This window comes from Gavia stellata, chromosome 3 (genome assembly GCF_030936135.1).
Source record: "Gavia stellata isolate bGavSte3 chromosome 3, bGavSte3.hap2, whole genome shotgun sequence".
Classification (NCBI taxonomy): Eukaryota; Metazoa; Chordata; class Aves; order Gaviiformes; family Gaviidae; genus Gavia; species Gavia stellata.
Genome location: NC_082596.1, coordinates 62050738 through 62078285, shown reverse-complemented (window position 1 = coordinate 62078285; position 27548 = coordinate 62050738). Strand labels below are relative to the sequence as shown.

The 27548-nt window shown below is 37.7% G+C and overlaps 1 protein-coding gene across 1 annotated transcript in view; it reads right to left on the bottom strand.

The window, feature by feature from the left end:
- Window positions 1-19160: 19160 nt before the first annotated feature.
- CCDC102B (coiled-coil domain containing 102B) overlaps window positions 19161-27548 on the bottom strand; it is a 186747-nt gene continuing 178359 nt past the window's right edge. The window contains exon 8 of the mRNA XM_059815694.1: window positions 19161-19250. Within this exon, the coding sequence (XP_059671677.1) occupies window positions 19161-19250 (90 nt within the window). The remainder of the gene's footprint in view (window positions 19251-27548) is intronic.

Genomic DNA, 27548 nt, shown 5'->3' with positions numbered 1-27548 from the left:
ATTATAGAGATCATGCTAAACATATATGACTATGGCACTCGTCTCTCCACCCAAATCATGCTACACATCACATATGGGTGGGGAACGTCATAGTTTTGGGGATAAAAGATGGAGAAAATGGTTGTTAAAGTGGTAGAGAAGAACCTCGATACCTGATGGACCAGTTGACGGGCTGCGTTCTCTTCCTCCACCCCAGGCAGGGACGCCACTCTGGGTAAGCGCTGCGCCTCTCACCCTCTGGGTGAAAGTTATCCCTGGATTGTTGTGTTACTATCAAGTTTGCTAGCAATATTAACCTTAATTAGTAGCACTATTCTAGTTAGTGAATTTATCAACGGCAATCTCGAATCTGTTTCTGTCACTCTCAATAAAATAACTAATTTTGATTTTTGTGCATCTGCTCAGTTCAAATCCTTTTGCTGGGGCTGTGAAAAATGAATCAGTGAAAGTCCTGGGACTCTGACAGACAAATTTCGAAACTGCATTCATTTTAATGCGACAAGCCCATACTGAGAATATAGCTCATGGCTTGATGCTTATGGCTGTCATCTACTTTGTGGATGGCTGAGGTCCAGCCCCTATTAGGTAGCTAACATGCAGAACATTTCAAAGAATAAGCATATGTTGAACAAGTCCCAGAAAGACCCAACTGTTTTAGCTGTTGTTCCCACATAAAGATCAATTCTCCTGCTGTTGTCTGAGAAGCAAAGTGTCAGTTTGCCACGGGCAAGATAGAGTTGATGGTACTTTATACCTGTAGAATGAAGACACAGAACATAAAATCGTTTAGGCAACTTTTTTCTATAGTCAATCCTAAACTGTTGTTTAGGGACAGAATTCAGGCTTCTTGTGTTTCTAGTCACTTAAAAACATATTGGAATAATATGTATTTTAATGCTATGACAACATTTGTCAATGGAGAGACTGAGTGTTGCAGAGTTAGTTAAGTCTGAATCTGTGCTAGCCAGGGTTATTTCAAAGTGTAGATACACCATAATATATAGGTGATCAACCTTCTCCTCTTTAACACTTAAGAAAGGCCTCTGTAGTCTCATGAAGTCCATTCTCCTGCTGTGAAAGGCAGCAAGTATCTTCTGCCTCTATGAAATGGAAGGATTTCTCCAGAGTTCACCCCACAGCCAGGGTGTGGTGGTGGTACAACACACTGTTTACCTTGCCAGCACTGCTCAACTCGTCAACAATATTTCTTAAATACCTTGGTGAAAAGGTATCTTGGAACAGCATGATAGATGCTTGCATTGTGTTATTGCAGGCAGAACACACTTATGGCATACAACCCCATTGATGGATAACTGCAGTCATTCAATCACTTTCTATCATTCCTAATACATCAGGCTAAGGTCACACATTATACTACAGAAGACCTTGCAGTCCACATTTCCATTCCTGTTCTAATAATACTTACATTTCAATTTAAATAATTTTCAAATTTAATGAAATCATTGCATTACTCACCTTTTAACATATCATGACCTCACAAGAAAGGGTAGGGACATTGTTCTAGTTGTGAAGAGAAATCTTTCTTAGTCAATTTACGGTCACATGCTATGGTGCTGCCATTGTTGGGTGGTCTATATAGTTGTTTTCTCCCACATTCAGCATGTTTCTGTGTCCTCCTAGGCTTTGTTTAGTAAGATAAAACAAAACAAGCTATTCTAGTCAAATGGAAGGTTCTTTACCCTATACCTGTCTTATTAGCCCTTGACTGTAACTGTTCCCGTTTAAAATCAATTTTCCTGAAGAGTGGCAACCAGAATTGCAGGTAGCATTCCAGATATGGTGTCGTCCAGTGCCTCTCATTACAACTTCCTCTACTAATAGCAAAATGCTTCTGAAACCTGCTGGTGGCTTCCTTGCCCTTCTCATTTTAGACTGCATATGTCACAAGGCTTAGGAGAAACATGATTAGTTTCTAATTACACAAATTTGGATTTTGTACTGCTGTAGTTCTTTCCATTTGTATTACTGGGTTGTTCAGTTCTATTTCATATCTATATGATATTCCAGGTCTGTTTTGTTTGGACAATACTGTCTTTGTTTTGTCAGCACTTCTATGATCATACCTGAGGTTTTGTACCAAAACCATTAACGAACCTATAAAACAAGATAGATCACAAGACCAGTACTAGAGGAAATCTATTAATAAGTGCTTTTCAATCTCATTTGACATTATCATAAACCAGTAAAAATTAGGAAAAAAAGACTTTTCAAAAACATACATTTCACTAAAAACATTTATAAATTTAATAGTTATGCACCAGATAAACTTTAAAAACATCTAATTATTATAATTAAATTCATCTTTCAGCCACGTTTACTGACTCAAATATCAGTAAGGGTTTTTTTTTTTTCAGTAAAAATCTTTGTCAGCAAAGATGATTTGATGGGCTTTAAAGGGTGAACTTGTAAAAAAAAATCAATCTAATCATACTTTTTTTTCATTACCCTAATTAGAGCTGAGAAAATACATCCAGCCTATTCCTATACTGTCACTTCTGAAAGTGGAAAATGTACTCCAAAAGCCACAATTAAAACCAACCAAACAAACAAAAACCAAAAAGAAGGAGAGTGATATTTTTTAAAACAAATCCAGAAAAAAACAGACCATCTATCCCTGGTAGCTAATATTTTCAAATGATGAATAGCAAAACCATGAGAAATTATCTTTTTAATAGAACTTACATTATATCCCTTGGAATTGGAAAAGAGTATCTTTCTTGTTAGACTTGTGGTAAACAGCCTAAATATGTACAGTATGGAATGGTGGAAATATGTCCCTACGACCCACTTTCTTCCTGAAGTTCATGCATTCTGCCACATGACATTTGAAATCTGTTAGAAGATTTAACCTAATGAGTCCCAATATACTGTGTAATGTAAGGATGAAAAGGCTCTTATACTTCTGCTTTGACCATTTTGTGGGTAATTCTCTTAGCATATTTGTTTATGTTACTGTGTATGTATTCATAATTATCTTATAGCTCTTATATTTAAATATTATATTTTAGTTATTGCAAACCCTCATCATAAAGAATAGTATGCTTTGGGCTAAATTTGTGTTCTTCCTTTTGTACACTTCTGCTTTCACCTGCATTAACCATTTTTAGTTTCCTACTCCTTCTCTTATCTCTTCTTCATTTGGTCATGTTCTCTAATTTTTTCTCCACCGTGGTCACTTTTCTTCAAATCCATTTGACTTGAGGAAGAAAAGGAGGACACTTCAACATTTTTCCTTGAGTGATAAGCATCAGGGAAGACACGTTAACATACACTTTGAGCACTTCTCTTAATTTCCATATATTTTTATATCTTTAAAAAATGTTGTCACAGAACTTTCACAGAATCACAGAATCACTAAGGTTGGAAAAGACCTGTAAGATCATCAAGTCCAACCTTAAAAAAAAAACCCCAAAAAAAAACAAACCCAAAAAAACCCCACCAAAACCAAACAACAACAAACCACAACACACCAAAAACCAACCCACCCAACACCACACAGCACCATGCCCATCAAGCTACATCCCACAATGCCACATCCACACGCTCCTTGAATACCTCCAGGGAGGGTGACTCTACCACCTCCCTGGGCAGCCTATTCCAATGTTTCACTACTCTCTCAGTAAAGAACTTTTTCCTAATATCCAGTCTGAACCTCCCCTGGCACAACTTGAGGGCATTTCCTCTAGTCCTGTCACTAGTCACTTGGGAGAAGAGACCAACACCCACCTCTCTGCAACCCCCTTTCAGGTAGTTGTAGAGAGCGATAAGGTCTCCCCTCAGCCTCCTCTTCTCCAGACTGAACAACCCCAGCTCACTCAGCCGCTCCTCATAAGACTTGTGCTCCAGACTCCTCACCAGCTTCGTCGCCCTTCTCTGGACACGCTACAGCACTTCAATGTCTTTCTTGTAGTGAGGGGCCCAAAACTGAACACAGTATTCAAGGTGCGGCCTCACCAGTGCCGAGTGCAGGGGCACGATCACCTCCCTACTCCTGCTGGCCACACCATTTCTGATACAAGCCAGGATGCCGTTGGCCTTCTTGGCCACCTGGGCACACTGCTGGCTCATATTCAGCCGGCTGTCAACCAGCACCCCCAGGTCCTTTTCTGCAGGGGAGCTTTCCAGCCACTCGTCCCCAAGCCTGCAGCGTTGCATGGGGTTGTTGTGGCCAAAGTGTAGAACCCGGCATTTGGCCTTACTGAACTTCATCCGGTTGGCCTCAGCCCATCCATCCAGCCTGTCCAGATCCCTCTGCAGAGCCTTCCTACCCTCAAGCAGATCAACACTCCTGCCCAACTTGGTGTCGTCTGCAAACTTGCTGAGGGTGCACTCTATCCCCTCATCCAGATCATTGATAAAGACATTAAACAAGACCGGCCCCAAAACTGAGCCCTGGGGGACTCCGCTTGTGACCGGCCGCCAGCTGGATTTCACCCCATTCACTACAACTCTCTGGGCTTGGCCATCCAGCCACTTTTTTACCCAGCGAAGAGTGTACCTGTCTAAACCACCGGCCGCCAGCTTCTCTAGGAGAATACTGTGGGGAACAGTGTCAAAGGCTTTGCTGAAGTCCAGGTAGACAACATCAACAGCCTTCCCCTCACCCACTAGGCGGGTCACCTGGTCATAGAAGGAGATCAGGTTGGTCAAGCAGGGCCTGCCTTTCATGAACCCATGCTGGCTTGGCCTGATCCCTTGGTTATCCTGCACATGTCCCGTGAGCGCCCTCAAGATGAGCCTCTCCATAACCTTCCCCGGCACCGAGGTCAGGCTGACAGGCCTGTAGTTCCCCGGATCCTCCTTCCGACCCTTCTTGTAGATGGGCGTCACGTTGGCAAGCCTCCAGTCGTCCGGGACCTCCCCCGTTGACCAGGACTGTTGATAAATGATGGAGAGCGGCTTGGCAAGCTCCTCCGCCAGCTCCCTTAGCACCCTTGGGTGGATGCCATCAGGCCCCATAGACTTATGAGTGTCCAGGTGGCATAGCAGGTCATTAACTGCTTCCTCCTGGATCCTGGGGAGCCTATTTTGCTCTCCATCCCTGTCATCCAGCTCAGGGAGATGGATACCCTGAGGATACCTGGTGTGGCTGTTAAAGACTGAGGCAAAGAAGGCATTAAGTACCTCAGCCTTTTCCTCATCCTTCGTGACAATGTTCCCCGCCGCATCCAGTAGAGGATGGAGATCCTCCTTGGCTCTCTTTTTGTTATTAATGTATTTATAGAAGCTTTTTTTGTTGTCCCTCACGACCGTGGCCAGGTTGAGCTCTAGCTGGGCTTTCGCCTTCCTAATTCCCTCCCTGCATGACCTAACGAGGTCCTTGTATTCTTCTTCACTTGCCTGCCCCTTCTTCCAGAGGTGGTAAGTTCTGTTTTTTTCCCCGATCCTCAGCATAAGCTCCTTGTTCAGCCAGGCCAGTCGTCTTCCCTGCCGGCTCTTCTTATGGCACGTGGGGACTGCCTGCTCCTGCGCCTTCAAGATTTCCTTCTTGAAGAAGGTCCAGCCTTCCTGGACCACTTTGCCCTTCAGGACCGTCTCCCAAGGGACCCTCCCAACCAGTGTCCTGAACAGGCCAAAGTCTGCCCTCCGGAAGTCCATGGTAGTGGTATTGCTGACCCCCCTCCTTACTTGGCTAAAAATTGAAAACTCTATCATTTCATGGTCGCTAAGCCCAAGACGGCCTCCGACCTTCACTTCTCCCACCAGACCCTCTCTGTTCGTAAACAGCAGGTCAAGCAGGGCACCTTCCCTGGTAGGCTCCCTTACCAGCTGCGTCAGGAAGTTGTCTTCCACACACTCCAGGAACCTCTGGGACTGTTTCCTCTTAGCTGTGTTGTACTTCCAGCAGACATCCGGTAAGTTGAAGTCCCCCACAAGAGCAAGGGCTTGCGACTGTGAGACTTCTGCCAGTCGCTTGTAGAACGCTTCATCGGCCTCTACGCCCTGGTCGGGTGGTCTATAACAGACCCCCAGCAGGATATCTGCCTTGTTGGCCTTCCCCCTCATCCTTGCCCATAAGCATTCAACCCCGTCGTGACAATCATCAAGCTCTATACAATCAAAGCACTCCTTGACGTACAGAGCCACCCCACCGCCTCTCCTTCCTTGCCTATCCCTCCTGAAGAGCTTATAGCCCTCCATCGCAGCACTCCAGTCATGCGAGTCGTCCCACCATGTTTCTGTGATGGCGACCACATCATAGCTGTCCCGCCGCACGATGGCTTCCAGCTCCTCCTGTTTGCCGCTCATGCTCCGTGCATTGGAATAGATGCACTTGAGCTGGGCTATCGGTCTTGCCCCCGACAATGGCATGTCACCCCTAGGCTCATCTCTGGGTAGCCTGGCTTCATCCCCTTCCCCCTTCGAGTCTAGTTTAAAGCCCTCCTGATGAGGTTTGCCAACTTACGGGCAAGGATCCTTTTCCCCCTTGGGGACAGCTGAACACCGTCTGCACTCAGCAGGCCCGGTGCCATGGAGACCACCCCATGGTCAAAGAATCCAAAATTCCTCTGGTGGCACCAGTCTCTGAGCCACGCATTGACCATGTTTGCTTTCTTTGTTACCTAATTTAGAATAGTTTAATTCTGTTTTGCTAACTGATGTCAAACCTAAAGACAAGCACGTAGCAAAGGAAAAAATTGTGGTTTAGGTTATGTGCTTCTACCCACACACACACATATGCTGTTGTTCTAAAGGTTTTATTCCAGATTTCTCATTGATGGAAGCTTTCCGTGAGTAAGAACAGAGGCTGTTGGGAATTTTGTAAATATAACAGTTATAGATCTTTCTTTACATTTAGATTCAGATGCATTCATCTAACCTTATGCAGTTCATCAAGCCTCTTGGTATCAGTGCCTTAAATTATGCTCAATGCATTCAATCTCTAGGATTGCATGGTACACACTGGTTGCTGGTAAAGAAGGTGAGCCGATCTGTTGTACATTTCAGATATAGTTGTATCTCTAGCAAGCACTTAATTCTTTCTTACTCACTAAAAACCAAGTTATTCTGGCCTGAAGGGTTACCCATGAGTTAACAGATTATTCTCTCTTTAGAACTTGCCTTCTTTCTTAGTGTTATGTCTTCAGCCAGGTGTCTTTGATGTGTGTCAGAAGAAGATTGTATTCCCGTACCACTTTCTTATGGTCTTGTGTATTTGCATGCAACCACACTTACTTGCTTTTAAAATTCAATATAAATATATTATAAAAATAATTTTCGGTGAAAGGGTTAAGTCAACAATAGTCCTAAATCTAAATGTTTAGGACAGAGAACATGGAATTACTAGGACAGAGAACATGGAATTGCTAGCTTAAGAAAGCAATACAAACAGTGAACTACACACTATGATATTACTATTCAGCAAAAAATATCTGTCATATCATTTTCTTCTGGGCATAAAGCTTTCCTTTTTGTGTTATACCTTTTCTAGCTTGAATAAGACATTCATTAGCTAACAATTAATTTTCATATTAAAACCCCAAGATTTTCTGGTTTGTTTTTCCTAAATGCACAAAAGCTTTCATATGCTGTACATACCTTATACAGCCTCCAAATCAATACACTGCATAGTTTGATATGCTTAAATTAATAGCTTAGATAGTTACTGCATCAAGGCTTAATTAGAAACTAACCTTAAGAAAGCATCTTTCTTTTTAAAATATTATAAGACCAGTTTACTTTTGGCCAAATCAATGAAATACACCCACTCAACAGTGCTTCAGCAAACTGCGATGTAAAAATAAAAATATTTAGCAAGTAAAGACTATCTTTTGAGCTGCAGCCTCTACTCTTTACTGTCTGAAAATTAGTTAGGAGTAAAAAATTAGGCTTTGCTTTCCTTGTCTCTTCCACAGGGAACTGTCTGAAGAAAATGGTTAAATCTTCAGCAGCCAAATATGTATTTTCCTATGGGTGAAATGTTTTACTATGGGAAGTCAGGACTGAAGAAATGGCAACTAAAGAGTATTTTGAGTTATACTGTGCATTAGTTCTAAAGCAAAATGAAGCAATTTTTTTCCCTTTCGGATCAGCTTCAAGAGAGTGATATCTGTAAGAGTAAAAGGTTTTTTTCACATTGTAGTGACAGTAGTCTTTAGTCAGCCCTTTTCATGTGACCCTTACAACTTTCCCAATGTTCATGTTTAGAAACCAGCATACCTAGAGATATAGGAAAGTGCAACTAGCTTAGCCAGGAGTTGATTTTTTTCTCTACCATCCTGAATTCTTTTCTCTACCATCCTGAATTCTTTTCTCTCTTTCTTTCAGAGTCTGAATACTCCATCTAGGAATTTGAAACATATTTCTTGCCATTTAATCACAACAGGCAAAGTCTTGCTAGCTGTAATTATAATTTTTTTCTTTTGAATAATGTAGTACCTAGTGCTATGAAGAAAAATAATATTGTCTAGTATTACATGTGGAACTGAGCTACACATGGTCACTTACTTACATGAATTTATTATTTGTTTTCTAAAACAAATTTCTTTCTAAAATTTGTTTTACCAAAAAGAAAAATACTGAAACATTTAGAATAGAAAGCAAGAATGTTGTTGATTTTAAACACAAATGAAGCTCTTTCTGCATGACTCAGGTTAGTTTGCAAATAAATACCTAATTTTACAATACAGACACAGAAAAACTTCAAGTTTCTAGAAAAAAACACATGGAAAACTGAATCTGACTTCCCTATCTACATACAGTTGTTCAAGGTGTTATGTGGACGCAAAGGCAAACTACAGTTCTAAGTTTTGAAGGAATAAACGTTATCTTACTGAGACGGTTGGGAGGACTGAAGCATGAAGTTTGTGCTTCCATATATGCAAACATGGTCCACAAATGAAAGAATGAAAAAATATTCATAACTAAAATATATCTTCATTATGACTTTTCTGTCAGTGTTGTATCCAATCATTTTTGGATTTTTTTTCCCTGAAAATTCTAGATTGATCTTTGATTAAAAAGGACTGTGAAAGTGGAGTCTCCTTAATAAGATGTTTTCAGCTCTATGGACAGCATTTTCACACTGAGTTAAAGGACTACAGAGTAGTCACATTTATAGATTAGGGTTATATTTTTCAACCACATATATTTTTAAACAAATTTAAAATATGCAAGACTTCCAATAGGCATCCAGCTCATAAGGTTCCCTTATTCCTTGAATCCATTAAAAGACTCTCATCCAACATATAGTTAAAAACCCCCTTCTATTTTCCCTCTGATGTAGGTTGGAATGCAGATTGATGCAAACTGTGAGAATTTTAGTGGCCTGAATTAATAAAAATGGAACATTTAATCCATTATCATTGAGGATCATGGTGATTTTCAGCATTTAGCTCCCAGCTACCTGGAACCTGCCAAGTTATATATCTAGTCCTCATTCTCACTGAAGAGAGTCCTGCTTATTTTCCAAAAACATTCCTGCATTTCCTCACACATTTTAACAATTTTTTTTTTTGCTTTTAACTCAAAATATATAAAAAAGTGTGTCTGTGACAAACACAAATGAAGAAGAGCAACACTAGCAGATTTACAGAGCTACCAAGCAGTATTCTTATTAGCCTTACTGCACTTCCAGCTTAACTTGTCCTTCTTTACATTTTTTTAAAATTACTATAAAGGTGTATACTGATCATAGCAAACAAACAATCAAATTTTGACCCTAGGAATTTAAAGTAAATTTAAGGATTTCATGTTTTCCCTTAATACATTTGTAACACTCATCCTTTTTTATATTTAGTATGAATAAGTTAGTGTTGCTGTTCACGTATTACATGATACAAGGTATGAATAATAAGATAAAGCAAAGGCAGTACTGTGAACCCAATGCAACAAAACCAAAAGGTTGAAACTGTGCCTTTTGATGGGAGAATATGCAAGTGAAATCTAATCTTTCTAAAAAAGAAGTTCCAGATATTACTTGCTCACGATAGCAAATTGCATCTTAGGTTTCTTTGGACTGGACAAAGTGCATCTACTTGTAGAATTGATAAAACTACTTGTGAAAATTTTGAAAAAACATCTAAAATAAAATTTACATTAAAAATAAGAAAAATTAGAAGTTAGAAATAAAAAAAAATTTAAAAAGAAAACAGAACTATGTGACATTATTACCTCCACAGTAACAGGAGGTAATAGGACATATCTAGAATTTTATAAGTAGATATTCCTGAACTGTCTTGTACAGATAGAAAAGGTTTCCAAAATTTGATTAATCAGAAATAAACCAAGACAGTTAAAGTATATACATATATATACATATACATGTATATGGCACATAGTTGAGCATAAAGGAGATGTATGAGTTAATGTACACTAAAAATACAATTTTGTTACACACAGGAATGTTTTTTAACTTAACTGTGCAGGAAAACAATTATTTGCAGAATTTTAAAATTTGTTAAAACCAATATATTAAAATTTGATTGCAGAGACTGCAAAGTTGTTTTTTTATGAGCAAGGCAAAAGCGCAAGTAGAATAACTTTGTAGTGAGCAGTGAAAAGCTCTAAAGCTCAAGTGCTCTATTTACATGGTGACAAGCTGAGTAAAAGATCAAAGGCAGAAAGTGATGAAGAGGAGCAAGAGGAAGAGTTCAAAATTACAATGCTTAATAAAAATAAAATAAGTAAAGTTGCTTACCACCTGAAAAGAGAATACATATGGAAAAATAACCTTTAACTTTTTTGTTTGTTTATTTGTTTTGTGTTGGGTTTTTTTGGCTATATCTGATAATCAGGTGCTATGAAACTGTTCTGTGCAGAGTATTTAAAAAGGATTGTGATAATTGATTCTTCAATTTGGCAGCCAAACTGGGGGAAAAGTACTTCAAAGCGAAAAAAAAGAAAAAAGTAACCTTTCTTTACCAGAAAGAAAAATTGAAAAAAATCAAACCATATTGTTATTGAACATATTTTCTGTTCATCCTAAAACTCAGCAGTTTGAGACACTTAAAAGAAAGAAAACGAAATGAAAGGTAACATTCATAAATCACCTGTAGTTACTTTTATTTAAAATCTCAGCAGTTAAAGTAGTCAACCAGGGTGCAAGACAAACAAACAAAAAATCAAAACATGAGAAGAAAACTGGTTCTAGCTCTCTCCAAGCAGATTTTTCTACTTTCTAGTGGAGTGCCTTTATCTCACAGCTACTGAGCAATACTTACCAAGATAATGGCATTATAAAAAGAGTCTGGACCTATTACACTTTGAATAAAAAAAATATTTCTTAAGCATTAGACATACCTTCCATTAGAGAATATTTATAGTTATGTAAGTGCAGAGAAAAACATCATAAGATTTTATCTAGCATACCTATGCCTGCATTGAATGAAACTGCCAGAAAAGTCTGAAGCTCCAGAAAAAGTAACCCAACACATAATATAACCTTTCCTTCAACCTATACAACAGTTCACTACCCTGCAGCACAGCCAGGGTTGTATTGGATAATTCATTTAGCCCAAAAAGAATTGATATAATGGTTTACAAGAGATCACAACAATTGAATAATGGTAGCACAAATCTGTTTAATTAAGACAATGGGGTAAGTTGACTCGACCTTATGTTTTATCCACTGTTCAAATTACTCCAGAAAGAAATGTTTTACTATTGGAATAAAGACACTTGTATTGCATTTATGTGGCAAAGTTTTGGTAATGGGGAGGGGGCTGCAGGGGTGGCTTCTGTGAGAAGACACCAGAAGATGCCCCTATGTCAGACAGAGCTAGTTCCATACAGCTCCTAAACAGACCTGCTGATGGCCAAAGCTGAGCCCATCAGTGATGCTGGTGACCACTCTGTAATAACATATTTAAGAAAGGGTAAAAATGCTGCACAGCAGCTGTGAGAGAGAGGAGTGAGAAAAATGTGGGAGAAACAGCCCTGCAGACACCAAAGCCCGAGAAGAAGGAGGGGGAGGTGGTGTTCCTGGCAGAAGCTGCAGCCTCTAGAGAGGAGCTTGTGCAGGAGCAGGTTTTCTGGCAGGAGCTGCAGCCCGTGGGGAATCCACTCTGGATCAGTCTGTTCCTGAAGGACCATGCCCCATGGGAAGGACTCACATTGGAGTAGCTCATGAAGGACTGTATCCCATGGGTGGTATCGCATGCTGCAGCAGGGGAACAGTGTGAGGAGGAAGGAGTGGCAGAGAGGAGCTGCTATGGACTAACTGCAACCCCCATTCCCCATCCCCCTGTCTGCTGGAAGAGAGGAGGTAGAGGAGTCAGGAGTGAAGCTGTGAAGTTGAGTCTGGGAAGAAGGGGTGGGGTGGAAGGTTTTTATAGTTTTGTTTTTTATTTCTTACTATCCTACTTTGGTATTAATTGGCAATAAATTAAACTCCCCCAAGTTGAATCTGTTTTGCCCATGACAGTAACTGGTAAGCAATCTCCCTGTCCTTATCTTGATCCTCGAGCTCTTTCATCTTATTTTCTCCCCCTCTCCAGTAGAGGAGAGGGAGTGAGTGTGGTTTGGTGGGCACCTGGCAGCCAGCCATGGATAACTTGCCACAACACTGCAAAAAGAGAATCTGATCAATGATTATTTATACCTAATCACATGTAAGTTTTCGTAAGGCATTTAAGCTGGAAAACAAATCATTGTTCCATTAAATGTAGTAAAAGCCTTTAAACTTCATATTCCACTCAATATGATTTTTAACAATATATCTGACAATACATAATAATAGCAAAATAAGATGCAGAGTTAGTGTACAGCAAGGAAATAAAAAAATATGTGATTAATAAATTTATAGTCTGATGTCAAAAAACATTTGGGATTAAATTTTTTTGTTGTTTTTAAAGGTTGTCATTTCAAAATACATGTCTAAGATAGGTCAAAAGACATTAAAGATACTCTGTTTCTTTGTTTCTTCTTTGAAGGGCAGACACCTCAAAGTTTGAGATTCTTCCTTATTCTGATTTGTTTTCTTAGAGAATTATGATGGCACTAACTACTCCACACAATTTTTTCTTTTTTTTTTTTTTCCTTTTTTTTTTTTTTTTGAGAGAGACCTCCGTGATTTCGTTGTGCTCTAATCAATACCACCAGGACATTAGGGAGCAGCTACAGTGGCCTTCACAAATATGCTGCTATTTCAAAACTCTCAAAGCTGTGCCTCTTAAATTCTGTTTGTGAATGCCAATAAAGTAGTGCAACGTGTAATGAGAAGCTATGTAGAACATTGGCTGTTGAATCCATTTGTATTTCTATTGATTATCTGACTGGAAGAAAAGCATTCATTTACTAACAGAAATATAGTCTATCATACGTGTACTATAGTGTTTTGTTGAGTTAATGAGATTAGCAAAGCCGCTTTAACCTTCTGATGTGTTCACTGATTGAAGGTATGCTAATACTTCTTCATTTTAGACTCTCTTACAAAGAAAAAACCCAAAGCTTAAATGATAAGTAGCATGGCTTTCTTTGTCCTTTTCTCATCTGCATTTTCTTCCTTTTACTTGTTAATAACCTTAAGAATTATTTTATCCAATCTTAGCATAGGCAGTCATTCATGACCCTTTTCTAATTACAATCAATTAGCTCCTGAAATGGCATTGCCTGGAAAATATTCTATTCATGATTAAACCATCTTCAGTCTAACATAGTTATATTTGTTGAACATATTGAGATTATCCCTTGAAATTAGTGTTTGGTTTTTAGATTATTTTGATTTAGATTGTACAAAAATATCACAGAATCACAGAATCACTAAGGTTGGAAAAGACCTGTAAGATCACCAAGTCCAACCATCAACCAACACCACCACGATGCCCATTGAACCATGTCCTACAATGCCTCATCCACACGTTCCTTGAACACCTCCAGTGAGGGTGACTCCACCACTTCCCTGGGCAGCCTGATCCAGTGTTTCACTACGTCTCAGTAAAGAAATTTTTCCTAAAATGCAGTCTGAACCTCCCCTGGCACAACTTGAGACCATTTCCTCTTGTCTTATCACTTGTCACTTGGGAGAAGAGACCAACATCCACTTCTCTGCAACCTCCTTTCAGGTAGTTGTAGAGAGCGATAAGGTCTCCCCTCAGCCTCCTCTTCTCCAGGCTGAACAACCCCAGTTCCCTCAGCCGCTCCTCATAAGACTTGTGCTCCAGACCCCTCACCAGCTTCGTCGCCCTTCTCTGGACACGCTCCAGCACCTCAATGTCCTTCTTGTAGTGAGGGGCCCAAAACTGAACACAGGATTCGAGGTGCAGCCTCACCAGAGCCGAGTACAGGGGCACGATCACCTCCCTGCTCCTGCTGGCCACACTATTTCTGATACAGGCCAGGGTGCCATTGGCCTTCTTGGCCACCTGGGCACACTGCTGGCTCATATTCAGCCGGCTGTCGACCATCACCCCCAGGTCCTTTTCTGCAAGGCAGCTTTCCAGCCACTCGTCCCCAAGCCTGTAGCGTTGCATGGGGTTGTTGTGACCCAAGTGCAGGACCCGGCACTTGGCCTTATTGAACTTCATACAATTGGCCTCGGCGCATCTATCCAGCCTGTCCAGATCCCTCTGCAGAGCCTTCCTACCCTCAAGCAGATCAACACTCACACCGAACTTGGTGTCATCTGCAAACTTGCTGGGGGTGCACTCGATCCCCTTGTCCAGATCATCGATAAAGATATTAAACAATATGAACATAGCTTTTTGATTTCAACTGAATAAAATTGCTTGCTTTCTTCCTGAAGTCATGTGATAAAAGTTCTCTCACGGTAAAAGGCATCCAAGAATCTTCATCGTTCCTGAGAAAAAAATATGCCAGTTGCTTACTGGCGTATTTTTAATTTAGTATTTAATTTATAGGATTTTTTCCCTTTAAAGTGAGGAAAATCTACTCGGGTTACTCTGAGATAACCCTTCAATTGTGTTAAGATTTAGACACAGAAGTCATGGAGACATTAGGACTTGGGGAATAAAAGGGTAGAGGTTTCAGTAGGAAAAAGTCGTCAGTTTTAATTAACCTCTGATAGCTCCCACCCTACTGGAGGCAAAGCTCAGGACTGGTCATATGTTCTTCATAGTTATTTCTACTGTTTATCAAGTGAACAGTGGAATAAGAACACATTGTTTTGGCATGTATCTTGAAAAGTGTTTACAAAAGGAAGATTGAGACAACTCTCAGAAAAGTAACACTTTATTTAGGAAGGAGGACGTATAACACGGTGTTAACCATGGTATCCCTATCAACTATTAGATGACCACAAGCCCAAATAAATGATTCTTTCTGCATTTGTACTAATACTAAATAATATACACATTTATGATATTAAACAAGGTTTAATGGAACTTGCCATTTGTGAAAATTACTTGTAGGTCTTTCTATTACTGTGTTTATAATCAGTTTGTAAACATAAAACATCCATGCTATTTATCATCTTAAAAAAGAAAACAAAAAAGACTAGATTTTGTGAAGTTTTTCTAGAGGCAATCTACTTTTTAGGCACCACTTATCTCAAGAGATGAAGAACAGCTCAATGATTTGCAACCAGATTTAGGGTTAGGATTTTTCCTGACTTTCCCTTATTTATCTTTATTGACCTTGAGCGAGTCATTTTTTCTGTACAAATTTGTGTGTGTTCACTGACCATGAGTAAAATATGAAGAGGAAAGGATAGGAATACTGGTATATAGCAAATATCACAGATGTATATTCAAGATCATGAGACATTCCAGTATTATGATGAAAAGGTCATAAATTAACATTTTCTGACATTCTCAACTGCAGTCAGGGCAATCATGTATCATCTTGCTTTGGCTTGCTTTCAAGTGACTAATTTATGGGTTTACTTCTTCACAGAGACCTCTGAAGCTTCTGTGTACATAGTTGCTGAAATAAATATTTTATGCACTTAATGGAAGTAGCTGAGTTTTCTCTTACTCGGGGAATAGGGAGAAATTATAAAAAATGAAAGCATTTTGTGTGATCTATCACAGCCAAGCAAGAAAACTTAAATAGCATTACTAAGAAGGAGGCACTTGAAAGTAAAATATCATCAATAAAGTGATTACAAAGAAGTGTGTGGCATAAACGTGAATATTAACTACCCCTTAAGAAACTATAGTTTCTTTATGAGAAAGGAAAGATATTGTACTGATATTTTGAAATACAAATTTTAAAATTAGCATCATCTGATAGTCTGTTTATTGCCACCATGACCTTTGGACTAGCCAGGTATATTACACCTGCAGGGTATTTTAAAACAATGAACATGTACTAAAGGTTTGTATGGTAGAGCTAGACAGAGCAGCAGAAACTAGCCTCTAGCTGTTGATTTCCATCAATATCCATTTTGCACTACCAAGCTGTTAGCACAGAAATGTTCTTCAGCACCAATTAAACATTATTTGTTTTTCTTACATGTTTGGAGATAGAGAGGGGGGAAAGACAGAATCCTAGTTTCCCCAGTAACTCATAAAATTATTTGACTTGATTTTTAGCCACAGATATTCCTGTGGGCTGAAAAGAGACCCTGGAGCTTAAAGAGATTTTGGCCAGTTGCTGAAACCCTAGGACTTTATCTCTAAGAGATAGAGATAAAGACCCATATTTCTAATGGCTTTTCAGAGAAAAAAATAAGGGTTTGTCTCTAAAGCGTATCTAAATGATACAAGCTTTTACCAGTAAGCTGTTGTGTGACATTACTGTATTTTCAAGTGCTTCGGTGTAACCATAGAAGCACATTTGGCCGTTACAGCATTTGAAAATCAATAATTATGCACTTTCTATTTCTATTCTGTACATTGATATTTTTCAATATGGTTATGTTGCACACTGGGGTGTCATGAAGATGCTGGCATAGAAAAAGCAGAAGGAGTTTTAGAGAAAGACAGTGTTTCATTTCCCAATCAATGCATGGAACAAGGCCAGAGTTCTTTTGTTTAATATAAAACCTTGAACCAGTAAGCTAAGAAAGGGAGGAAGTTTGGATTAAAAAACCCAAACAACCTATTATGAATATTATTGTATTGTTAATTCCTATAAATTTTAAATGTTTAAACTTCATTTAAAAATAAATTTTCTGCCATGGCTTAACCCCAACTGGCAACTAAGCACCACACAGCTGCTCGCTAACTCCCCCCCTGCCCCAGCAGCACGGGGGAGAGAATGGGAAAAGTGAAAGTGAGAAAGCTTGTGGGTTGAGATAAGAACAGTTTAATAAATGAAATGAAATAAAATAATAATAATAATAATAATAATAAAAATTGTAATGAAAAGGAAAATAACCACAACAGCAACAACAAAAAACAAACAAGAAAGGCAAGTGATGCAAATGAAAACAATTGCTCACCACCCTCTGACCGATGTCCAGCCCAAGCAGCAGTCCCCCGGCCAGCTTTCCCCCTAGTTTATATACTGAGCATGACACCATATGGTATGGAATAACCCTTTGGTCAGTTGGGGTCAGCTGTCCCGGCTGTGTCCCCTCCCAACTACTTGTGCACCCCCAGCATACTCGCTGGTGGGGTGGGGTGAGAAGCAGGAAAGGCCTTGACCCTGTGTAAGTCCTGCTCAGCAGTAACTAAAACATCTCTATATTATCAACACTGTTTTCAGCACAAATCCAAAACACAGCCCCATACGAGCTGCTGTGAAGAAAATTAACTCTATCCCAGCCAAAACCAGCACATTGTCTCACAGTATCTCTGTACCTTGTTGACGAACTTCTGTATCAGCTACTGGCAACAGAGAAAGACAACATCCCTTCATCATCAACCCTTAGTGTATCCTGAGAGGTAATGGCTAGGATTAGGTCAGCATTTGTAAACATGAAAGAAGGTTAAGAACATAAGAAGGCAGTCAAAACACAGAACCTTCCATTCTAGCATCCCGTCTCCAGCAGTGGCCAAAAGCCGGTGCTCAGGAAGGGCCATAAGAACAAGTAAAGCCTGCTGGCTGATCCCAGCTTCCAACCATTTGCAGCTCAGGGAATTCCTGGGCAAAACATGATTCCTATGTAATTAATAATCTTTCTTTAATGTTTTCCATTCATGAACTTAACCAACCTGCACTTGAATCTGAGCAAATCTTAAAAATACACACACTGTCTTCACAAAGTCTTCTACAGCACAGTTACCAGTTGTGGAAATAATTGTATCTTTTTTGTATGGTCTCAGGTAAATTGCAAGAGAAAAGAAGAGATCACACAATCTCTGTAGCAGACTTAGAAGGAGAATGCAGTATATTAGAGGCAGGAGAAATATTGTTGGATTCAAATACAACTAGAAGTTGTATTTGAAAAAATACAAAATACAAAAAAAATATTTCTGAGCAATTAGAGCAAATTCACAGAATCTCTGTGAAGCAGAATCTGCATATACTCATCAACAACTGTATATAGCGAAGCACAAACCGTTATAATCTGTGTCTGACTTGATGGCTAAAATTTGTTGGTATTTTTATATTCATGAGTATTCTAAAATTCTCAAAATCTGCTTTTGCATTTTATCTTAATAAATTTATGTTAATTCCTATGTAATATTTACAATTTTACATGGAAAACTAATAAACTCAAATTTAAATAGAAATGTCATAAGACAAACTTGACATGCATTATTTCTATGTATTCTTACTATGTCTTCAGTATAAGAAACACAAAGAGAAGTGGTACTTTTTAAATCTAAATGTGGAAGTGATAATATTTGGGTATTTTAAGTAAGATAACTTCTCTTCTTTAAATATTACAATTTATTTTTTATGAAAGAAAGGTGTAATATGCATGTCACCCTGAGAACTGGGGAAACTGAGAAACAGTTATTTGCCCATTGCTGTATGAAAAAAAAGACAGGAGCAAAGCAAGAAACAAACCATTGACTTATATTTCAGCCTCATTTTCTTCCCAGGACTGAAAGTGAACCTCTATCCCATGGCATTTGCTTTTTTTTAACACAATTGTAAAGGAAGGACAGACAACTGCCAACAAAAATTCTAAGTTGGTACACATTGACACTAGCATATTTTCCTTGGCTCTTATCGAAAAATCTGGAATACATAGAAACAATGCATACAGTGTTCCTATATATGCATGACATCAACTTTTTCAATTAAACTTTCCTGTAAGTCTTTATGAATTGTGTAAGTTCTTTGTCCCTCCTCTTTACTCTTAGCCTTGTTGCTACAGGGTTGTTTGATGATCTCCTGCATCTTCACTCACTGTCTTGGTAGAATCTCCAGCAACATACAAGGAACTCTGTCTGGTCCCAAACCCTGAGTTTGCTTTCTTCTGTCTCTTTACTCTGAAATGAAATTTTTAAAAAAGTGTGACCACAATACTGATCAGAAAAGCCAGTTTAAGTTTAAAACAAATGCAGAATAAATTTCTTTTAAGGAAAAAAATTCAGTAGGAGACAGTAGAATTTAAATGAGAAAATCTTTCAGTATTGTTAACTTTATAGTACATATTGGATACTTTTTCAACAGATTCCTTAATACAGAAGAAAAAAGTATAGGGTTTCAGAGCAATTATTTGGAATTGTCTTTCACAGTGAGAAGGTGGCTACACTTGCTTTCTTCACTTTTGATGACTAGGAGCCATTATTTATTGAATGACAGTTCTGAACTGCAGTACTATTGCTATTCAAGATACATTTAAAGTACTTACATATTACTCATGAGTCTTTTTATTGGAAGAAGGGACAGTGGACAATAGTGAAGAAGATCAACAATATCTCAAACCTCTCATTTCACAGAATTCTAGCTACTAGTCCAGCATAATGTCTTCATATTTCATTAATAGCATTAGGGAGAGATTATTGACAAAAATATAATCATCACAAAAATTATAATTAAAACATAATAATTCTAAAAAATGTATTAGTTTTTATAAATCTTGGTTTGATAAATCACATTTTCAATAACAATGTGCAGCAGAATAAGAACATCCACTCAAGTTGGGCACTAGAAACGGGCTATTATTATGCTCTCCAGAATTTAGAGCACAGTGAACAGGCACTCAGTAGCTCTGCACAGAACAACACAGGTTTATCAAGATTTATGAGCTCAAGTACTGCCCAAAATAGCTATACTACAAACTGACCCAAGAAGAGTGCATGTAAGAGTGAATAAATCCTGGCAGATCTAAACTGTTTCTCTATATTACTAGTTTTTATCCCATCCATGGTTAATTGAAAATTTCCTGGGCTTTAAGTTTCGGGGCATACATCTCCAATTCTCTCCATGTCATCTTTGCACTTTCATTGAAATCCTATCACAAGCCATAGTACAACTCCTGTCTTTCTTGTCTTTTCTATATATCTTGAACAGGTTTTCAGAGAAAGCAATTCACAAACCCATTGGTTTAGTCTTGACTGGTAACCTAAAAGTCTTGTGAACCGTGTCTGAACAACAAGTCAAGGAACCTGAAAGTTTTTAGCAAACTGTGGAAGACGGTGGTCCCCAGTTACTTCTTTGTAGCTGTAACCCAATTCCTGGTAGTGTGAATGGGTCAGCTATGACATTATGCATAAACATCTAATCTAATATGTCTATTATTTAGGAAACAAGTTAGCCCCTTATGTTATTAGAAAAACCCAGCATCACATATCAAAATCACTCTGGGGTAAGTAAGCCAAAAAAGTGTAAAATCCTTGAAGCCAGCAGAGCAATGTGATTGCTTTACAGTGTCACAGACCCCATGATGCTCCTATCTGCTGATGAACATGCCCACTAATCATTCCAGATACAGACTGATTGCCAAGCCCTATATCAGTAAGAATCAATAAGCTGGCAAATTTCTCACCCTGCTGGATACACAAAATTAGGCTGATCCGAAATTTAGTTGTCAATACCGGATTTAATTGGAAATTTTTTGAAACAGATGGCTATTTCCTTTTTAATTACTTTAATTTAATGATTTCCAATAATAACTTTGCCTTATTAAAAATTCTAGATAAGTTCTATTAACAGCTCCTTGTTATTAAAAATACTTCCGTGAAAATGTTAGTGCAACATCACTCATAGTTCTTTCCTTTTCCATTCATTTTGCTAATCTAAAAAATATTGACATAAACTAAAAAAAAATCCTTAAAACTAGCAACTGAAAGATTTTAAAATTAATTTTAAAGAAAAGAAACTAAAAATATCTGAAAAATATTAGCCATAACTGATGGATATGGGCTTATATTACACCTTGTTCCCCTGGGAATAGACATAGGACATTTTCAAGACAAATCACATTACTTGTTTTTAAAATATTTCTTACTTAAACACCTAATCTGGTGGTTCTAGGTGTAAAGATAGTCTAACTAACATCCATAAAACAGTAAGAGAGTTTTATGCTGACTTCTGTTTCATAATCAAATTAATGCAGTTACATATATGAAGAGATACTATTAAATCCAGTACATGAATACATAGAATGGTAAGCTTCAAATGTTTATACAAAAGCATACACACTTGCCAGAAATCACTAGCATATAGACAATCTTATTTAAAAGACTAGTCCCAATCTGTAATGAATCACAAAACTGGAGAGTGCCTACTGACAAGCTGATATACAACAGCTTGCTTTCATTTCCATGCTGGTTTACAGCAGTCTTCAAACACCTCCTGTAAGAACCCCTGAGATCACTGCTTTATGTAAGGGAATTTTTGCCAAGGTATAACTGGAGTATATTACAAGTATGTCAAAAGGGTTTGGCTCAATTGCTCTTCTCTGTTTACAAGATATAGTGCTGGACTTGGCAGTGTTAGTTTTACAGTTGGACTCAATGATCTTAAAGGTCTTTTCCATCCTAAATAATTCTGTGACCTGTGATAACTCCCCTGAGCAGTTGTGCACTTTTGCGACTTCGCTTTGTGTATTCCATGAGACAGCGGTAATGAATAGCCTACTTAAATGTGAACATTTATGGAGTTTGTGCCATAAAAAAATTAGCGAAATCTTTCCCATTGGTAGTCTGCACCAGCCAACCTTGACAACACCTGACACCTTGAAAGAATTGGGGCAAGAAGTTGTTTTGTTGTGTCCCTCAGCCATGTGGTGGAAGGGCAATAGGGAGCGAAGTGAAACAGGAACCATGTCTGCTTCCAACTGGAGCATGCCGAAGTTCCTCAGGGCAGACAGGGAAGCAGCCAATTGCACGCGTGCCCATCCTGGTTGTGCATAGCTCGGTCAGCTCTGCAGCTGCTGCTGTTGCTTTAGCCATCTATTCGGCTAGCACTGAGCGTGAGTCAAAACCTCTCTCTATGTGGAAGGACTACACAACTGTGTTCCAAATTATTGCCAGACAGGGACTAAAACTGTGGAAAACCTAATAATAAAAGTAATATGCAATTGCTCTAGTTAAAAAAATCAGGGTACAACTGAGTAAGCAAAATAAAATGCATGGGTTTTGAACACCAGATAAATGAAAAAAACATTTTAAAGCCCTTTTCCTAACAGCAGACAAATAGAAAATGTCATCAAAGTCAGCTAACAAAATCATGAAAAGGCACAGGTGTATAAAAATGCAGCATACCATATGTCCACCAATACCTAGTACAACAGGAACATTAAGAAAGTCATTAAGATAGTGTCCCCGTTGTGCCCAGGTATATAATAACATATGGTACATTTCCTGCTTCACTGTGCATTTCCTTGCTTTCATTGTCTAGCATCACCAACTTAGAGCTCAATTAATATACTCTGTGCTTGCATTTCTCTGCAGAATATTTTAAAATTCTTCACTGCTGCTTAAAATTAATCTTTTTTTAGTGCAAGTGCACAGTAAGTATTAAAGTAAGGTAGGATTTTTTCCAAACCTTAACTAAATGGAAGAGCTAGATAGAATTATTTTAATACACATGATACTTAAATTATTATTGTCTTCTTATTTAAGTCCTCACACAATTTGTTGTAATGATTCTACAGAGAGACATTACAAGGTTGTTGGTTTTAATCAATGAAGACCTCTCAAGGACAGATGTGAATATCTCTCAGGAATGTAGATTAAAGGCAAAATAGTAAGGGACTAATGTAGGAGTGTTAAAGAAAATACAAGAAGAAATATAAGGTGACTATGTACTGATAAATGTCCACCTGTATGTGGAGAAGAGAGGGAAACCAAGATGTCTGAAATATTTTTCTCTTTCATGTATATTTATTCTCAAAAACCTGAAGAAGATTAAGGAATCTCAGGATTCCGTGAAACAAGATGCAAATTATTTGTAAGACACATTCTCTCTCTCTTTGGTATTTACAGATTCCACATGCCTCCTAGAAGAGCTGAACTTTCCCACACTAGCTCAATCCTACCAAGGTTCCTATTTGATTTCAGTATTCCTTACAGAAAAAAAAAATAGTTCTGTTCTCAAAGGAATATTCTTAATTATCATATCTGCCTTTCTAAAAGATTCATATACTGTTTCATGAGTTTGCTATAGAAAATGAAATTAGAGTGAAAATAAAAAACCCCACCAACCTCTCAAATGCTTGCATCAGAAAAGTTTAGATCACATAACTTATTAGACCAAATAACTGATATCCTGAATATTTACTTTTAAAAGACAAAGGGTGAGAGTTCACTTAATAATAATAATTAATAAACATCAGTCCAGATCCACTAGGTAGGATTTGCCATTTACTGTCTCACCTGTGACAGTGGCACTATGCAGTACTATTTGAAAAATCATGCATAGTTTATTTCCAAGTGTGGATGGAGAAGGAAGGGATCTCTGGTATGAAACCAAATCAGAATGAAGAAAGGAAATCATTACAAACTTGAGTTAGTATTTTCACTGGTATAAACCATACTCTAATTTTAGACATTTATTAATACCTAAAATAATTAATATTCTGAGTGGAATTACAGGTTCCTACCCAAATTATAGTAACATAAATTTATGTCATCTTCTGCTTTAATTAAAACACATTTACCATTTAGCATTAGGGGACTGTTACAGACCATGAGTTAACATATGGATATTGAATTAGGTTTCATATCTTTACAAGCAAAAATTGCTTAGATCTTGTATAAAATCATACACTATGAGATTGCAATCTCTAAAAATACTATATGGGCTCTCAAACAGTATGACTTTTTCTTTAAACGTTGTGTTTCCTTTGAGAACCAGAAGACCCCAAGTCATGTTTTTCTATATTTCTCATTCAATTATTTTTAATTCCTTGGAACTCATGCAAAATTATACTTTTTGGTCTTCTGTACAAAAATGGTTTGTGTTTAGCTGTATAAATATATCCCCTTTTAAATTCAAAATTTGTCTCAGAATGAATTTCCCTAGTACATTTCCGGGTACAGTGTATTACAATAGCTACCACCGAAATTTACTAAACAATTACATTTAATATTTTCCTTAGGGTGGAATATGACAAAAACAACAATCTTGATCAAACTTTTGCTATTGCAAACTACAAACACCACTTTGCAACTGAATCACTGTAGTTATACAGATCAGAATCTTAAATTAATATTTCTGGAGATTAAATAGTTTGAGAAACTCACCCACTTTAAGCACTTTAAGAATGGCAGAGGATGAACATCACACAGTGGGTACCTGAGAAAGACTCCTTCAAACACCCATTCTTAAACTCAGGTCTTGTTAACAGTGAGGTTTTCCAAAAGAAGAATCATTCCCATTTATAACACAACAATGTCACTGTTCTGGCACATATTAAGAATTAAGTTGACCTTTAAAAAGTTCTGTTTTTTCTTAAATTATTTTTCCTTAGTTCTAAGATAATCACACATTTTTGCTCAGTTGACTTTGCATAATAATGCCTTTCTTCAATTCTAATATTCTAGAATCTGATCATGCCAGGTTATGGCATGCCCAAATAAAATCACTTTTCTGAAGAAAACACTTCCTTTCAACTATGTGATAGAAGAAAAAAATCTATCCACTCTCTGCAACAAAATGGACACAATAAATAAATGATTTCAGCTTTTAGGGAACTGACAGTAACCTTCTGTCTTTTCTAGCTTTGTTTTTTAGAATACTCTGAACCTACTGGAATGAACCAGAATATCCATATCATCTGCTTTTACAGTGAAAGAATGCAGGAAAAAGTACATTTTTCACAACTTGCTTGAAAATGCTTTTTTTCCTATGTCCATCACTATTCATCAGTTTTATGCAATTGTGCCAATAAATATGTAATTCCTTGCATATTACAATGAGAGAACAGAAAATGTCCTTATATTTGAATACAAAGCATACTTCAGCTCTTTTGCTAGTTCTAGGCATACATTAAGGTTAAATACAAATTGTTTTTTCCATTATTCTCCGCAAATCATTGTGTTTGACATTTGTATTGCAAGCACTCAAAATTTAAATAAATTTAAAAGTAAAAATTGAAAAAGAGATTTCAGAAATATTGAAGAGTGATCAACACAATACAATCAATATTTTTTTATTTTTTTCCATATGGTCAGATTAAATTAGAGAACAAAAAACAACAATCCATCAACTTTTACCTAAATGACTTACTTATTGTTAAAGAAAACAATCTAAAGTCTGCCTGGGAAAGCAGATACTGTAAGTGGCTCTTTTAAGACTTATAAGTAGATACTGTAAGACTTATTTGTGTAACGTGCTTTAATATTTCTTTACAAAATGCCTTCTGATTTCTGAACACAGGAACAGGTCTTCTAGTCCTACAAGAAACATAGCATTAATATATACACTCCTTTCTGTTTTAAAAGAAGTGTGATTTGCATGGAAGGCTTTTTGTGGGCATTTTTTTAATAGTTGAAAAAAGATAAGAAAGTACACTTGGTGCAAGCTCTTTTCTCATTCCTTTTTTATACATTAAAGTTCACTTTCTACAGTAATATATTCACCTACATAATCTCCAGGCCAATAAAAAGCATGATCATTTCCCTTCCCATTAATTACATGGTTGCCAGCTTCAATTCAGTTCCATTTACGCTTTCAGAATTCTTAACTCTTAACAGTTGCTCAACATGCATCTTCATTACTTTCCTCTTACTTCTTCCAGGTATGAAAGGTATTCAACCGTGTAGCAGACATTAGCTTTTCTCCTCCCACTCCCCTTACCCACTTCCTATTCTCTATCCAAATTTGTCTTGAAACTAAGTGGGCTATCTTCAGAATCATGTCATGTAGGTACTTTGTGATGTACTGCTTTTTCACACAGAAAACACTACACTACACTAGTATTTAAACTGAAAATTAAGTTCTCTTCAAAATAAGGAAAAAACATGTACACTCAACAAAATAAACCACATAATTCCTGAAAAAGCTACTTGGTATACTGCAGTAACATTCAATATTATGTCTCCTAGTTATAGTCATTGAATGAAAATTATATGAGAGTTCTGGGAAGCACTGGAGAGTTCTGCCATACACCATGTTCTGCCTTGGACCATTGCCCAAAACACTGTTCATCTTCTACAGTATTAAAGTCTGATATCTCTTGAACCGGCTAGAGTAGAAACAAATACCGGGCACCACTGCTGTGCTGTGATTATGAGCTTTGCAAGAGTGAAAGCATTTCTTTTAAAAATTGTAAGGCTGAAAGATAGAATATGAATGTGCACATTACGATTATTTATTCTGCTCCCTTCCATTCCTCTCAGCTTCAAATTCTGACATGATAGTAGCTACTATCTCACAAGCTGTTAAAGATAGCATGCAGGTAGAAAATTATCTGACTGGAAGTTCGAACCTCAGCTTTCAAATATCGCAAAGCACTAATCTCTAGTTCTGTGGTTTGTAAGGTTTTGACTGACGAAATCATGTGGGAGCTGAAGTGAAAAGCAACAAACGGTGATGGTAATCTAGTGATGTGGAGGTTTCATTATCTTAGGACCTACCATGTCTGATAAAACAGTACAAGTGCTCTCAAGACCACTAAAATTATCTTAAGGATGCAAACAGCAGAGGGAAAGTGCTGATCCCTAAATGGCAGTAAAGCAGACAAAGACAAAAACAGACAAAGAGTAAAGCAGTTAAAGACAAGAGGTAAAACACAATTAGATAAGATATAGAGCAGTCTTCCTTTTTTTCATTTGTCAATATTTTATTTATTTGCCAATGTGTTAGAAAAACAAATTGGTATTTGCCAAATATCATTCATAGTTTTGGCTTCATATTGGGAAAAAAAAAATCATATGTGTTTTCTGAATTATTCAGTAAGTAAAGATGCCTGAAGTTTTCCACATCTCAATTACATTCATAATGTACCTAATTCTCAATACAGTTCAGGACAAGTTGACTTATTATCTACAAACAACTTTTAAAAGCCTAATTTTAGTGTCTCTGATAGTGACAGTGCCAGGCTATAAGCTGGCTGTGTTGCTACTGTCTATTTTTCTGGTACTCCTCCAGCATCCTGTTGTATCAGGAATGTTGTATCAGGAATGTTTGAGGATATATTCCTGCTCAGTACTTCCAGGATGCTCTTACTGACCTGTTGCCCAGCAATTCCGATAATCCCTTTTGAAACCAGCCTATATACTCTGCCTGAGTAATCTTTTAAGGCAGATTCACAGCAATGAAGTCCTCAATCATTTTCGTGACCCTTTGTAGACTCCCTCCAGCATGTCCATGTCTGTCTTATATTGGGGGCTCAA